This window comes from Brugia malayi (assembly GCF_000002995.4).
Source record: "Brugia malayi strain FR3 genome assembly, contig: Bm_v4_Chr3_scaffold_001, whole genome shotgun sequence".
Classification (NCBI taxonomy): domain Eukaryota; kingdom Metazoa; phylum Nematoda; class Chromadorea; order Rhabditida; family Onchocercidae; genus Brugia; species Brugia malayi.
In genome coordinates this window covers 13671279-13686899 of record NW_025062477.1, presented here as the reverse complement: position 1 = coordinate 13686899, position 15621 = coordinate 13671279, and the positions used below count along the sequence as shown (strand labels likewise).

Here is a 15621-nt window from a genome sequence, read left to right as displayed (position 1 = left end):
TTGAGTGGTTAAAATGTTTTCCATCTTATTAAACAATTTATGATTATTTTATTTTTTTAACTTTTCTGTTTCTGTTTTCCTTTTCTTTTTCTTTCTTTTTTTTTTTTTTGCTTTCTATGAGACATAATTCTTTCAATAATTATTGATTATATAATTTAATAAATTCAAATATTTTCAAACTTTCATAAATCCAATTTTATGATTTCATTCTTTGCTTTATTTCAAATCTAAATGATTAGTAATGGTTTACCTGAATGATTAATAATTAATAGGAAAAGAAAAAATAAATGCAAATTTAGAAAGGGCAAAAAATGAAGGAAAAAATTCGGTGATTTCAAAGTTTTCAATGTAATGAAACATGAATTTCAGTTAATTAATTCTAATTATAATTTCTAATTTACAATAATATTTTAATTTTAATTTACAATTCTAATTTACAATAATATTTTAGCACATTAATAATAAATACTGTAATTTTATTAAATAAATATATGCAAATCAAATGAAATCGAATCAATTATTTGAATCATTGAAATATAATTTTTGTACTTACATGAAAACTTAAATTTACACAATTAATCGAAATATGATGCTAATTGAAGAAAAAGAAAAAATTAAAAAGGCAATAATTATAAATCATTTCTGAAGAAATAAATAAGTGTAAATAATTAAACGAATTATGTAATTATTGAAATTATCTTTTATTTTATTTTATTTTTTAAAGAAATTAAAAAAAAAAAAACATAATTACTGCTTGGAAAAAAAAATAAAATTATTAAAAATAAAATAATACAAAAAATATTTTAATAATTATTCTATGAGAAAAAAAAAAATTCTCAAGCGGAAAATGAAATGATTACTTAAAAAAAAAAAAAAAAAAAAACGGAAAAACGGAAAAACTTGGATTAAATAAAATAAGCATTAAATAAGATGAGAAATTATAAAATAGTAATAAATAAATCTGATTTGATGTATATTTTAATTATAATTCATTTCCAACATATCTGAATCGATTTTTTGTCGTATTGCTTTTAATATAAAATTTAAATTGCTATTCATTTTCTTTTTCTTTTTTTTTTTTTAATGTCAAAATTCTAGAAGAAAAAATGAAAAAATTTTTATTAAAATCGAAAAAATATTTTTTTTTTTTACTTCATTCATTTATTGCTAATTCATTATGCTTTTGAAATGATAACCATTAGAACTAATACTATCAAAATAAAATAAGAAAAAAAAAGAATTGATATAATTCAAATGAAAATTTAAAATAATAGTTTGAATAATTAAAAATCTGAATAACTATTAAACACGTATGTCTAAATATCACGTGAATACGTGAGCTTATCGTATGTCTAAATATTACGTGAATACGTGAGCTTCTTGTTTTGCATCATATTTTGTTGTTAACGATTTGATAGAAAGAAGTGAAATTGCTTAAGGTCAAAGATCGATCTGTTAAGCAATATTGATTGAATGCTAAATCTCAAATTTCATCGTCATTATCAGCTTTCTTTTTCACTTAGTTTTGCTTTAATATTTTCTATTTAAAATTATTGCTCACAAAAAAAAAAAAGGAAATTTCTATTTAACTTATTTAACTCTAATATTTTTTAAATTGAACATTTTATAATATTATTAAAAATTAAAATTTGAAGATGAAAAGAAAAAAAAAATTACTTTACTTTATTTTTATAAGCATTCAGCAGAAGAATGGCTTTCTTCTTTCTTTTTTTGTTGATACATAATGGGAAAACATTTTGCAGTAATTGACTTCGATTTTCGATATTACTTTTTCCTTCCTTTTTCTTTCAATTTTTAATATATTCTTTCTTTCTCGCTCTTTCTTTTTTCAATTTCCAATATATTCCTTCCTTTTCTTTTTTTTCGATTTCCAATATATTCATTCTTTTTCTTTTTTTTCGATTTCCAATATAAGGCTCCCTTCTCCTCTATTTTCTTCAATTTTCATTATACCTAATGCAATCTTTCTCTCCTTCTCTCCCTCTTTTCCCATTCTCGATTTTCAATATGATGTTCTTTTTCCCATTTTCGATTTCTAATATGATGTTCTTTTTCCCATTTTCGATTTCCAATATGATGTTCTTTTTCTCATTCTCGATTTCCAATATGATGTTCCTTTTCCCATTCTCGATTTCCAATATGATGTTCTTTTTCCCATTTTCGATTTCTAATATGATGTTCTTTTTCCATTTTCGATTTCTAATATGATGTTCCTTTTCCCGTTCTCGATTTCCAATATGATGTTCTTTTTCTCATTCTCGATTTCCAATATTATGCTCTTTTTCCCATTTTCGATTTCCAATATGTTCCAATATGATGTTTTTTTCCCGTTCTCGATTTCCAATATGATGTTCTTTTTCCCATTTTCGATTTCCAATATGATGTTCTTTTCCCGTTCTCGATTTCCAATATGATGTTCTTTTTCCCATTTTCGATTTCCAATATGATGTTCTTTTCCCGTTCTCGATTTCCAATATTATGTTCTTTTTCCCATTTTCGATTTCCAATATGATGTTCTTTTCCCGTTCTCGATTTCCAATATGATGTTCCTTTTCCCGTTCTCGATTTCCAATATGATGTTTTTTTCCCGTTCTCGATTTCCAATATGATGTTCTTTTTCTCATTCTCGATTTCCAATATGATGTTCCTTTTCCCGTTCTCAATTTCCAATATGATGTTCTTTTTTCCATTCTCGATTTCCAATATATTCTTTCCTTTTCTGCTCTTCAATTTCTGATGTATGTTACCTTCCTCTCCTTTCCTCTCATCATCTTTCTTCTTGTTTTTCGATGCAATTTCTTCTTTATTTCTTTTTCTCATGGAATAAAGAAGTGAAAAATATTTTTCCATTCGAATATGATTGGTCCTTTCTTTTTAAGTTAAATTTCATACATTCTAGTTTATATATTACATTTATTTAGGAAAGCTTTTAATCAATTTCTTATCAAAAGTTTCTTTTCTTTTCTCTTTCAGAAACAAAAAAAAAAGAAAAGAAAACAATTAGCGTTTTTTTTTTTTAATTATTCCAAGGAGTTTTCATAATTTAATTATGATATAGTATATATATTCCTTATTGTTGTAGTTGTTTTACATATACAATAAGCACACACAAATATTCCTTGTTTACCTAACTTATAGTAGACGATCTTTATTGAATTACCAGTTATTATACGCATACAATAAACACATACACATACATCACATACACATGTGCATAGACATACACATACATAAAGACATTATTACTAGAACAAGTCAACTAGTGCAGATAATTCTTATTGTTTTTCGTGTACAATAAATAAATGTACAGTTACACAGACATATATATACATACATAAGCACACAGATATCTTCTCTGTTGGAATAAATTAATTAGTACAAATTACCCTTATTGTTATAGCTATTTTACGCATATAGTAAACATGTACATACATACTATAAAGACACAGAGAGAGATGTATTATTGTTGGAGTAAATGAATTACTGTGCAAATAAATAATGCATATTGTCACAGCTGTACAGCAAGCAGATAGATATACACATAGGCAATTGCAATGTTTATGTGATTAGAATCATTTCCGTGTAGGTTGGTTGTCACCGATCGATAAATGGCCATTTCCATTAATTTTGTCATTGACATTTCTCTCTCTCTCTCTGTCTTTCTCTCTCTCTTTCTCTTTCTCTTTTTACTTTTCTCTCTTAATTTCTTTTTTTTTTTTCTTAACTTTTTTTAAATTTTTGATATTCTAATGAAAATGTAAAATATAGCATTTCTTAAATTACTATTAATAATTTTAATTTGGCAAATTAGTTATTCCGTTTTTTTTTTTTTTTACGGATATAAATCCGGTTATGCTTTTCTTTTTTTTTCATGGATATAAATCCGGTTATGCTTTTCTTTTTTTTTCATGGATATAAATCCGATTATGCTTTTCTTTTTTTTTCATGGATATAAATCCGGTTATGCTTTTCTTTTTTTTTATGGATATAAATCCGGTTATGCTTTTCTTTTTTTTCATGGGTATAAATCCGGTTATGCTTCTTTCTTTTTTTCACTACTTTTTCAGTTCAATAAAATGTATAATAATATTGCTAAAAAAAATGATTGTCAATAATTTAAATTTAACAAATTTATCAGTCGATTTTTAATCCTAAAGATTGATTGATTACCTTTCTTTGTGTATTTGTTTGTGTTTTTTTCTTGTCAAAAACTTTTGTTAAATTTACACTTTTGTTACGCAATTTTTATTTGTATTATTTGTAACTTTAAACATACATATGTAAATATTTATATACTAAAAAGAAATTTTTTTGTTTAAAATATTCATTTTACTAATAACATTATTTATTGTTGATTGTTAAACAATTGAACGTAGCATAGAAATTATTGTTGGAGTAATTGAACGTAGCATAGAAATTATTGTTGGAGTAATTGAACGTAGCATAGAAATTATTGTTGGAGTAATTGAACGTAGCATGGAAATTATTGTTGGAGTAATTGAACGTAGCATAGAAATTATTGTTGGAGTAATTGAACGTAGCATAGAAATTATTGTTGGAGTAATTGAACGTAGCATAGAAATTATTGTTGGAGTAATTGAACGTAGCATAGAAATTATTGTTGGAGTAATTGAACGTAGCATAGAAATTATTGTTGGAGTAATTGAACGTAGCATAGAAATTATTGTTGGAGTAATTTTGTTAAATTATTTGTGTATTATTTGTTAAAATAAAATAAATGTAAATTTTGTAAATAATATAAATATGCTAATAATAGATAGTAAATTATCAACAGAAAAAAACAGGAAAACTAGGAATTAAATTTATATTTATATTAATCTTTTATTAAGATGATTAAATATATATTATTTACTATTATTTATTAATTATAAAATTACTTTTAAATATTAATTTTTTTCTTTTATTAATAAATTTATTTTATTATATTAATTCTTTCTAATATTTAAATATAAATAAATAAATATGCGATCAAAATTATATATGCATATGAAAGTATAAATTTTTCTTTTTTTTTAAATTAATATATTTTAGAATGAGTACTATTTTTACTCGAAAAATATTTGATGTAACAAATTGTATTATTACATCATCATCATCATCATCATCATTATTATTATCACCATCATTATCATCATTATTATTACAATCTGTAACATTTCCCTTACAACAATATTGTCATCGTCATCATTATCATCAACAAATTCATCGAATGACATCATCAAATCATATTCTTACATTGGAAAATTTAAATCCAAATGTTATTGCGATGGAATATGCTGTACGTGGTCCATTGGTTATTCGTGCTTTGGCTATTGAAAAAGAATTGAATAAGGTAAAATTTTTAAATTAATTAAATGCTAATTTAAAATTAACTTTTAAAATTAATCGATAGAAAAGACAAATTTAATTAAATTAATTTTTTTTTCCTTTGTATGTGTGTGTGTGTATGTGATTTTTTAAATATTTTTTTTTTTAAAAAAGTAAACGCACAAATTAAATCAAAAGTTTAATTTTAGTTTTACTTCATTGTTAACAAATATTTGTAAAGTTTATAATAGAAGATGTTTACATTCAAATAATTCATCTTAACTATCTTGCAGTTTGAGAATTTCCCTTTTATTTTTTCATATTTTAATGTTTTTTTTTGCATTCATTTATTGATTGATTTAATTTAAAAAAAAAAGAAAAAAAAAAAACTCATTTCTTTGCATTCATTAATTTATATTAAACAAATTTGAGTTAAATATATCTTTTAATAATTTTTTAGTAGTTTCATTTTTTTAATGATTTAATCTTTTAATAAGTTTGATAATATCTTTTAATAATTACATTATCTTTCTTAAATAGATCGAGAAATTGAATACTATTTGAATAAAAAAAAATTATTTATTTAATATAAAATAGAGAAATGAAAATTTGTTTTGTTTTTTTGTTTTTTGTTTTTTTTTTTTCATTCAATTTAACATGTTTCAAATTACATAGCATAGTTCTAAATCTTATTTTTCATTAAAATTAATGACATTACATTCTTTTCTTTTCTTTTCTTTTTTTTTTCTAATCAATTTATTTCCATTAATTATATTGTTATTTCGATGGCATTTCCTAGCTTTTTTTTTTTTCTTTTTCAATGTAAAATAATGAGCAAATGATTTTGTTAGAAGAAATTTTAATTTTTATAAAAAAAAAAAAAAACGAAAATTTTCATTTATTTCAATGAAATTTTTTAACAAATTATTTTATATACAATATAAAATATCAAAACTATTATTTAATTTTAGGGAATAAAGAAATCATTTAATAATGTTATCAAAGCAAATATTGGTGATGCTCATGCAATGGGTCAAAAACCAATTAGTTTTATTCGACAGGTATAAAAATTTTATTTATTGATAGATAATTTTTGATAATTTTGAAAAAAAAAAAAAAAGACTAAATAAATTAAAAGTAAATATAGTATTTATTATTTAAATGTTTCAAGAAAAAAAAAAAAAAAAAAACTTTGATATTAAACATTTTAAATAATAATTAAAATATAGGTTTTGGCATGTATAAGTGATCCATCATTAATAAATTCCGTAAAATATCCATCAGATGTTAGGCAACGAGCAGAATTATTACTTAGTGGTTGTGGTGGACATAGTGTTGGCTCTTACAGGTAAATTTAATTTTAAATTTAAATTTTTTGTTAAATTCTTTTAAATTAAAAAAGTTGTTTAATTATATTTATGAGATGAATGCAAATTTAATGCATTAAAAATATTTCACAAATTATATTATTATTATTATTTAAAATAATCAAATAATTTGCTTTAATGAGATATTAAAATTTAAATGATCAATTTAAAATGATCAAAAATATGTTTTAGTAATAGATAAAAAAAAAATTTGTGTAATATTTGTTAAACAAATTATTAATTATCATTTAGAATGTTCGAATAAACATTGAAATGTGATTAATTTTTTTTTCTTTTTTTTTTTTTTTTCATTATGCTACTTAAATAAGTATTTCTTAATTTCTTAAGTATTTCTTAATCGAATTATTGTAATAGCTAAAAGTTAAATTCTTTATTTAATCCATTTTTTGTTCATTTATAATTTTTATTATGTATTCTTTTTATTGTTTATTGTATTTATAATTTTATTTAATATTATTTTTATTTCCATTTTTCATAATTTTTAATGTGCATCTTTTTTTTTCTTTTTTCTTTTTTTTTTAAATTTTCTAATTTAAAATTATTGGAAAAATTTTAAATTAATTTTTCAAAAATATTTAGCCATAGTAGTGGTATTGAAATTATTAGAAAACATGTAGCAGAATATATTGCTCGTCGAGATGATGGTATTCCATCTGATCCTCAACATATACTTTTATCTGCTGGTGCTTCAGAGAGTATACGTGTATGTATGAATTTCAATTTTTATAAAATTTAAAAAAAAAAAGCAGTAATATTATAAAAATTTCATTTCTCAGATGAAAATATATATGTAATTTCTGATAATTAATCTATTTTACTATATTGGAAAAATAAAAGTAAAAATAATTTTATTAACATGTTTGCAAACAAAAAGGAAAAAAAAAAAAAAACGATCATTTTTTTTATTAAAAATTTATAAATTTAGGAAAAAAAAAACACAAATTTTTTTTCTTTTTAAACTAAATCAAAATAATATTTATCATTTTTAATTATCTCATTTTTTTTTTTTTTTTAATAATTTTTGCATATTTTTTACTGTGCTATTTGAATAAATTAGTACCTCAATCATATAATTGCAAAATAATTAAAAATTAAATTTTTATCTAATTTTCTTTTTTTTTTTTTATTTCTTTCCAATTTTTCTTTTTCTTTTTTGTTTTTCCACTGTTGAAATTTTATTTTAGAATATTTTAAAATTATTTATTGATAAAGATGGTAGAAATAAAAAAAATGCTGTAATGATACCAATTCCACAATATCCTCTCTATTCTGCAACAATTGTTGAATTTGGTCTTGGAATGGTTAGTTTAGTTTTGTGAGAAATTTTAAATTATAAATGAATGAAATAATTAGATAATCAATATTTGCATAAATTATATTATTTTAATTTTATTTTATTAATATTATTTTAGTTAAATATTATTGAAAAAAAAAAATTTTTTTTTTCTTTTTAATTTATTAAATATTTATATTGAAATGATTTATCTTAAATATAATATGCTAAGGTAGGCTATTATTTGGATGAAAGTAATAATTGGGCATTGAATATTGATGAACTTGAGCATGCCTATAAGAAATCATTGAATGAATTTAACACTCGAGTGCTTTGTGTTATTAATCCAGGTAATCCAACAGGTATGCATAATTTATTTTTGTTTTCATCTTTAAAAGTAAACTTCTAATTTTCATTAATTGCTTAGTAAATTCAAAAAAAGTTTTTTTTTTTCCTTCTTTTGTTAATATGGAAGAGGAGATATGAAAAAAAGAATGTGTAAATTAATAATTCACAGTTAAATAAAGAAGAAGCAAACAAATAATCAAAAATTAATATTCTTCTTATTTAAAAAAAAAAGATTTTCATTATTTTATTAAAAAAAAAAAAAAAAAGAAATTATCAAATTTGCTTATAAGAATAAATTAAATGAAAAGTTTAAATTTGCATAAATCAAAACAAAACGATAAAATAATGAAATTAAGTAAACAAATAGATGATGAACATTTTTTTTCAAGAGTTTTCTCAAAATATAATACTTTTTTCATTTTAACTTGATATTTTTTTTAATAAAAATTTTGAAAAGACTTCTAGTTTAGGAAAGGAAAATACCAACACTTTTTGATTGAAATTTTTTGTTGAAATTAAATTTCAGGTCAAGTTTTATCCAGAGATAATGTGGAAGAAATTATCAAATTTGCTTATAAGAATAAATTATTCCTATTAGCTGATGAAGTGAGTATATTCTAATATTTCTTTCTTATAAAATATACGGAAAAAAAAATCGCATACTATATTTAAAAATTGTTGAAGCAAGTTGATGTTTAAATTGAAAATTAAAATATTTTGTTTTTTCTTTTTTTTTTTTTTTTTTTTGTCTTTTTTTAGTCATTATTTATTCTATTTTTAAATTAACTAACATATTTCTTTTGTACTTTCTCAGTTTCCTAAATTTTTTTATAAAATAGTTTCTTTCTTCTTTTTCTCTTAGGAGAAAACGCATGATTGTTAAAGTTTGAATTTTTTAAATTAATCATTTTTTGTTTATATATCTTCTTCAGGTATATCAAGATAATATTTATGAAACGGATCTCAAATTTCATAGTTTCAAATCAGTAATGAAATCAATGGGTGAACCATATTCGCAGTAAGATTATTTACAAATTTAATAGTTTAAGGTATTAAATTAAATAACCTGTAATAATAATTAAAAAAAAAAAATCGATTTAAACTTTTTTCTTTCTTCTTGTTTGTTTATTTGTTGTTGTTGTTGTTGTTGTTGTTTTTTTTTTTTTTTTTTTTTTTTTTTTTTTTTTTAGGATTGAATTGTGCTCATTTCATTCATGCTCGAAAGGTTATATGGGTGAATGTGGTATACGTGGTGGTTACGTTGAGGTGGTAAACGTTGATCCGGAAGTTTTCAATCATTTACAAAAAATGACTTCAGCAAAACTTTGTTCAACTGTACTTGGACAAGTATAATATTATTATATAATGAAATTATAAACCATTTTATTTTTCATAATTTTGTATTATTTTAAATTTTATTAAACTTCTTTTTTTTTTTCCTTTTTAATTTGTTTTTTTTCTTTTTTTTCAATTTTCAGTGTGCAATGGATTGTGTAGTAAAACCACCACAACCAGGTGAACCATCATATGATCAATGGTTAGAGGTAAAAAATTTTTAATTAAATTAAAAAAAAAAAAAAAAAAGATGTAATATTGGTAACATTAATGAATTACCTTTTTTTTTTTTTTTTTTTTTTTTTTTTTTTTTTTTTTTTTTTTTTTTTTTTTTAATTTAAATATTTAAAAGAAATTTTATAGGAGAAGACAGCAATATTAGATTCATTAAAAGATCGTGCAAGAGCAGTGTATGAAGCGTATAATTCAATTGATGGTATTGAATGTAATCCAGTTCAAGGGTCAATGTATGCATTTCCACGTATTGAAATGCCTCAGAAGGCAATTGATAAAGCTAAGGTTAGCAATGAAGAATTAATATTTTGCTCTAAAAAAATTTTTAATTTCAACTTATTAAAGTTTTTTGGGATAATTTTGTTTTTGTTTTTTTCTTATCATTGCTTTTCCACCACACTATCACCAATTGAATGAAATTTATTTTAATTTCAACTTTTTAAAGTTTTTTGGGATAATTTTGTTTTTGTTTTTTTCTTATCATTGCTTTTCCATCACACTATCACCAATTGGATGAAGTTTATTTATTATAATTTTTAATTCTCATAAAATAAAATGAAATATTGCATTGAATTGAATGAATGAATGCAATTATTAGTAAATTAGAAAAACTAGAAAAAAAAATTTTTTTCTCCTTTTCTCTTTATACCTAAAAATTAATAATTTGTTTTCTAAATTATCATATCTAAAAAACATATTAAGTATCTAAAAAAAACACTGAAATATTATTTCTTTCAAAGTAATGGATAAATTTTGATTTAAATTTACTTAGTTTAATTTACTAATTCGCATATCTAAAAAAAAAAAAAAGACACTAAAAAATTATTTCTTTCAAAGTAATACATAAATTTTGATTTAAATCTACTTACTAATTTACTACTTTATTATTTTACTAATTTAGTACTTTGATATTTTGCAGTCATTAAATCAGGAAGCCGATTTCTTCTATGCGATGGAATTACTTGAAAATAGTGGTATTTGTGTGGTACCTGGAAGTGGTTTTGGACAAAAACCTGGAACATATCATTTTCGGTTCGTTTATTTTTTGTTTTTGTTTTGTTTTGTTTTTTTTTTTTTTCTTCACAATATTAACAATTTATTTTATTTTTTACTTAAAAAGAAATTTCATAGCTAATATAATAATATAATTTATTGCAATATTTAATTTGCATAGTACATTGCATTTATAAAGAGTTCAAAGGTTACATTTTTAAATACTGATCAGATATTTCCAACTCATTATATTCCAATCGATTTAATTATTATTTTTTAATTTTAATATTTGAATGAAGTTATTTGCCCTAGTTATTTTTTAAATCTCTTAATTGTATTTTTGTAATATTTTATACCAAAATTTTATTTCAATTGTTTTCACTCATCGATCTGATTATGTTTTACAATCGTATGTATGAAATTAATTGTTCGTTTGATTAACATATGTATATTTCAAATTATTTAATTTTTAGTTTTAACTAGAAAAAATTATTTTTTTTTTTTGTTTTGAGATTTCTGTCTCAACTAATTTAATTTCAGTTTTTTTTTTTTTTTAATTTTGATATCAATTTCAGGACAACAATACTACCGCAAGGAGATGTACTACATGATATGTTGGAACGATTCAATAAATTTCATAATAAATTTATGAAAGAATATTCTTAAAATATCGGTCAACATTTTATGAAATAAGATATTTCTCATAATTTGAAAATAATTAATCGAAATATTTTACATATTAATGTTTCAATTATTTCAATAGTAAATTTTAATTATTTTCATTTTTCATGTGAAAGAGAAAAATTGCTATTTTTTTTTTTTAAGTGTAATGTTTTTTATTTCAGTATTTTTTCTCTTCTTTTTTCCTCAACAATAATTTATTATAAATTAGAATTATAAATTTTCCTCCATCTTCTATAAATCTATTACAAATTGTAAATTTTTACAATTTTTATCTTCTTTCATTTGAATTATTCCAAAGTCTATCTACCTCATTAGATTAAAATTTTTAGATTACACAAAATTATTTGTTTGTTTCGTACAAATTTTTTTATGTCATAATTTTTGCTAAATGTGTTTGTTTAAAAAAAGGAATTGTTGATTTGAATTGAGAAAGATAATATAATATCTCTTCGTCTTCTCTTTCTCTGTCTCTCTCTCTCTCTCTCTCTCTCTCTCTCTCTCTCTCCATCTTCCCTTTTTTTTTACTTCTTTTACTTCCATTTTCCCTTATCGTTCAAAGAGAAATAAATGATTTCTGAGTGCAATTTTGAATATATTTTAATTTTATATTATAATTTTAATTTATAAAGTTTAGGAATTTTTTTCAGAATAAATATTTATATCAAAATTATTAATCTTTCATGAAAAGATGATTGTATTAAAAAATGTTTTAAATTCCATTCAGTTCATTTTTATCATCTATAGGAAATGCATTATTTTTCTCTTTTTTTTTTTCTTTTATATTTTTAAAAACGAAAAAAATGTGCGGCGCCGAGAACAAAGCATAGAAATTTGAATATTAAAATTTTTATTTTCATTGAATATCATGCAATAATTTACTGGAAGAGTCAATGGTGCTGATAATTAGAATTTAAGGATATAATTAAAACTGTTAAAAAATAATTATCGAAATTATAAGTGCTAGAATATACTTCAAAAAAGTTTGTGATAGTTGGATTGAAAAATTAAAATTTTAATGCAAACTGAAGAAAATGTGCAAAATTCAAGTTTTGATTAAATTATTAATATCGCTGATAAATTTAAAAAAAAAAAAAAAAATCCGTCATCTATGATCAGTGCTATTAATTAATAGAAATTACTTCGCCACAAACGAGTTTCAAATTTTTATTTCTCTCAAAAAGAATAAAAGCGAATAAAAAAAAGCAAAGGAATGTCTCGAAGCATTCTTTTTTTGGAAAATCAATCATGCTGCATTTTCAAATTTCAATGTTTTATCGTCAAAAAATTTGAACATTAAACTAGAAGATATGAAAGATGAACTTTGTTTTTTTTTTTTGAAATGATTTAAGATGGAATTAGAAATAACATATAATCTATCTCACTAAAATCAAATTTATCTTCCAAAAAAAAAAAAAGAGAAGTGCTATAGCTTTTTGAGAATTGTCACGTTTTTTTTTTTTTTTTTTTTTTTTTTTTTTTTTAAATTATATTTCAAATATTTTGAAATTTTTATGTGAACTCTTCTAATAACATTAAAAAAAAAAAAATTCCGTGAGGTAAAATAGTTCTATCCTTTTTTGCTGTTATATATATTTTGAATAGTAATAGTTGCGTTTGAATTTAGCATAATTCAAATTTTCGAGAAATTCTTTTCTTCTCTAATTTTATTTATTTTTCATAATTATAATTTAAATTACAGTTGATAAATGCTAGCCTTTTGTATGAGCAACATTTTTTTTTAATGATACTAACCTGTTTACAGTGAATTAATCGTTTGTAATTTTGATTTTTACAGCATTTCAAGAAATTGATGCTTTGGCACCATGAAATAATGCTTATACTTAAATTGCAGTAAATGATTAAACTGGACTGTTAAAAATTAGTTCGAATCGAACATCAAATCAAGAAAAATTAGCAGAAAAAAGTGAAAATTAAAAGGAAGAAAACTATTCGTCCATAAAAAATAAAAAAAAAACAAAAAAACAAAAGAAAAATCTAAACTGATAATTAAATTCAAAAATCAGAAATTTAGAAGGAAGAAATTGAAAAATCCAAACAACCCAACCTGGACAGCATAGAGCAAGCTAAAAAACTAAAAAAAAAAAAAAAAAATAAAAATAAGATTGAAATATTTGAAATATAAAGATTGAAATATTTCCGGTCTACAATTCCTTGCAAGAAAATTAGCCAAGAATTTTTGTAATACAAAAATTTAGCCAAATATTTCGTTAAAAGAAAATTATTAGTTTAGGATACGCATGTATATCATATGCTAATAAATCGCAAAGATCTGACAATCGGATTTTCATTTCTTCTTCTTTTCCTCAAGTTTAGAAAAAAAAAAAAAAACGAAATTGCTGATGAAGATTTTTTCTTTGATTAATAAACTGTAAAATAGTTAATTTTGATTTTACCACACACTTTTCAATAATTTATTGCATACAGCTGAAGAATTGACTGTTTTTAATTTTTAACTGATAACAATTTTTCTTTATTAAGAAAGAAAGAACAATTAATTATTTTTGGTTTTCATTGATTTAAAAAAATGACTAATTTTAAATCATTGCAAAAATTTTTTATTGTTTTATATCATGTGTCTAACACTTGTTAAAATATTCGAATTTGTCAAAATTCATTTCAAATTATCCACCAATGGCTATGATTACATTATATTATATATCACAATCACTTAATTTTTGCTGGAAATGAGACCAGTAAAAATTCAAAAAAAAGTTCGAAAAGAAAATTTTGTTCTTGTCAATATTTAAAAAAATTTATTTTAACTAATACCACCAGAAATTTTATTTATCCTTTAAAAAACAAAGTTTCAGTTTGACAAATATTAGTTAATAGCAAGAATTAATGAATCGAAAGAAAAAACAGTTACTTAACTCTATTGAATAAATGCAAAAGTTATGAACATTAAATGAGATTAAAATCATAATTTTCAATTTGAAATTTGTTAGTGCGCTAAAAAAAAAAAGTAATATGGTTCTTCCGGCATAACTGAAACTGTCACATAGAATGAATTAGTTCTTTCAATCATTTTTTTTTTTTACTTCCTATCTTTTGTATTTTATCTATGGCATTCAAAAAATAAAATGTTCATTGTTTCCAAATAAGTGCATCATTGATAAATTTAAATTTTAAACAATATTAGCCATAAGTGAATTATACAGATAAAAAGCAAAAAAGCAAAATATTTTGTTAAAAATAAAAAAAAAAAGAAAAAAACGCAAAGACCAATCTTTGCATTACAAATTGCTTAAAGAAACAACAAATTGAAGTATAAATGTTTGAAATTGTAAAGAATCGATTGCTGCAATTGACGGACAATATGTAATTTCCAAAACACAGTGAAAATTTTAAAAGAACTGAAATTAAAAGGGGGGAAAAAAAAAATAGCAAATTTTTAGTTTCCAACGAAATGCGTTTTTGTCTTTTGTTTTTATTTAACTAATTTTTGCAGATCAGAAATATATACAAATGCTAAACGTATATGCATAAACACGCGTAAAAGAAATATGCATACGCATATACTTGTTAAGTAACATACACTTAAAGTGCTAGCTTGCTAAACAAAGTACAAACTGCTAGCTTTACTTTTTGGGAATAAGCTGGGAAATCATCAACTATTTACAATTTTTTAAATCAGTTACATACTTTTCAAGTGCTATAATCACCTCTTTCCAATTCAGTCACTTTATAGCGATAATTTAAAGCTACAAAAAGATATAATTAATTGTTTTAACTCAATTATTCAAGCTGAACAGAAATGAGACAGCTTGACCAGTTCTTCCAAAATGATGAGTAGAACCCAAAATGTTGTTTTCCATTACAAATAATTTAGAAGCGTTACGATATAAAAGAGAACCAATTTTTCGTAAAAAATGAAACACTGAAAGTTGGAAAATCTAAAAGTCGACAAACCTTGAAATGCTCGACACCATTCCAAGCGTCAGAAGAATTCTGTTCACTGAATTTAAGATCGATGACACCACAACTCACGACTACTCA

The 15621-nt window shown here is 21.9% G+C and overlaps 1 protein-coding gene across 1 annotated transcript; it reads left to right on the top strand.

Moving 5' to 3' along the window:
• Window positions 1-5074: 5074 nt before the first annotated feature.
• Bm9838 (Uncharacterized protein) lies at window positions 5075-11586 on the top strand (the record flags this gene model as incomplete). The annotated part of the gene is made up of 13 exons (XM_043081101.1): window positions 5075-5374; window positions 6321-6410; window positions 6579-6697; window positions 7317-7440; window positions 7922-8038; window positions 8243-8372; window positions 8885-8964; window positions 9291-9376; window positions 9549-9705; window positions 9837-9902; window positions 10057-10212; window positions 10847-10959; window positions 11496-11586. 13 exons carry the CDS (start codon window positions 5075-5077, stop codon window positions 11584-11586), a joined length of 1629 nt encoding a protein of 542 aa, XP_042937035.1.
• Window positions 11587-15621: the final 4035 nt, after the last annotated feature.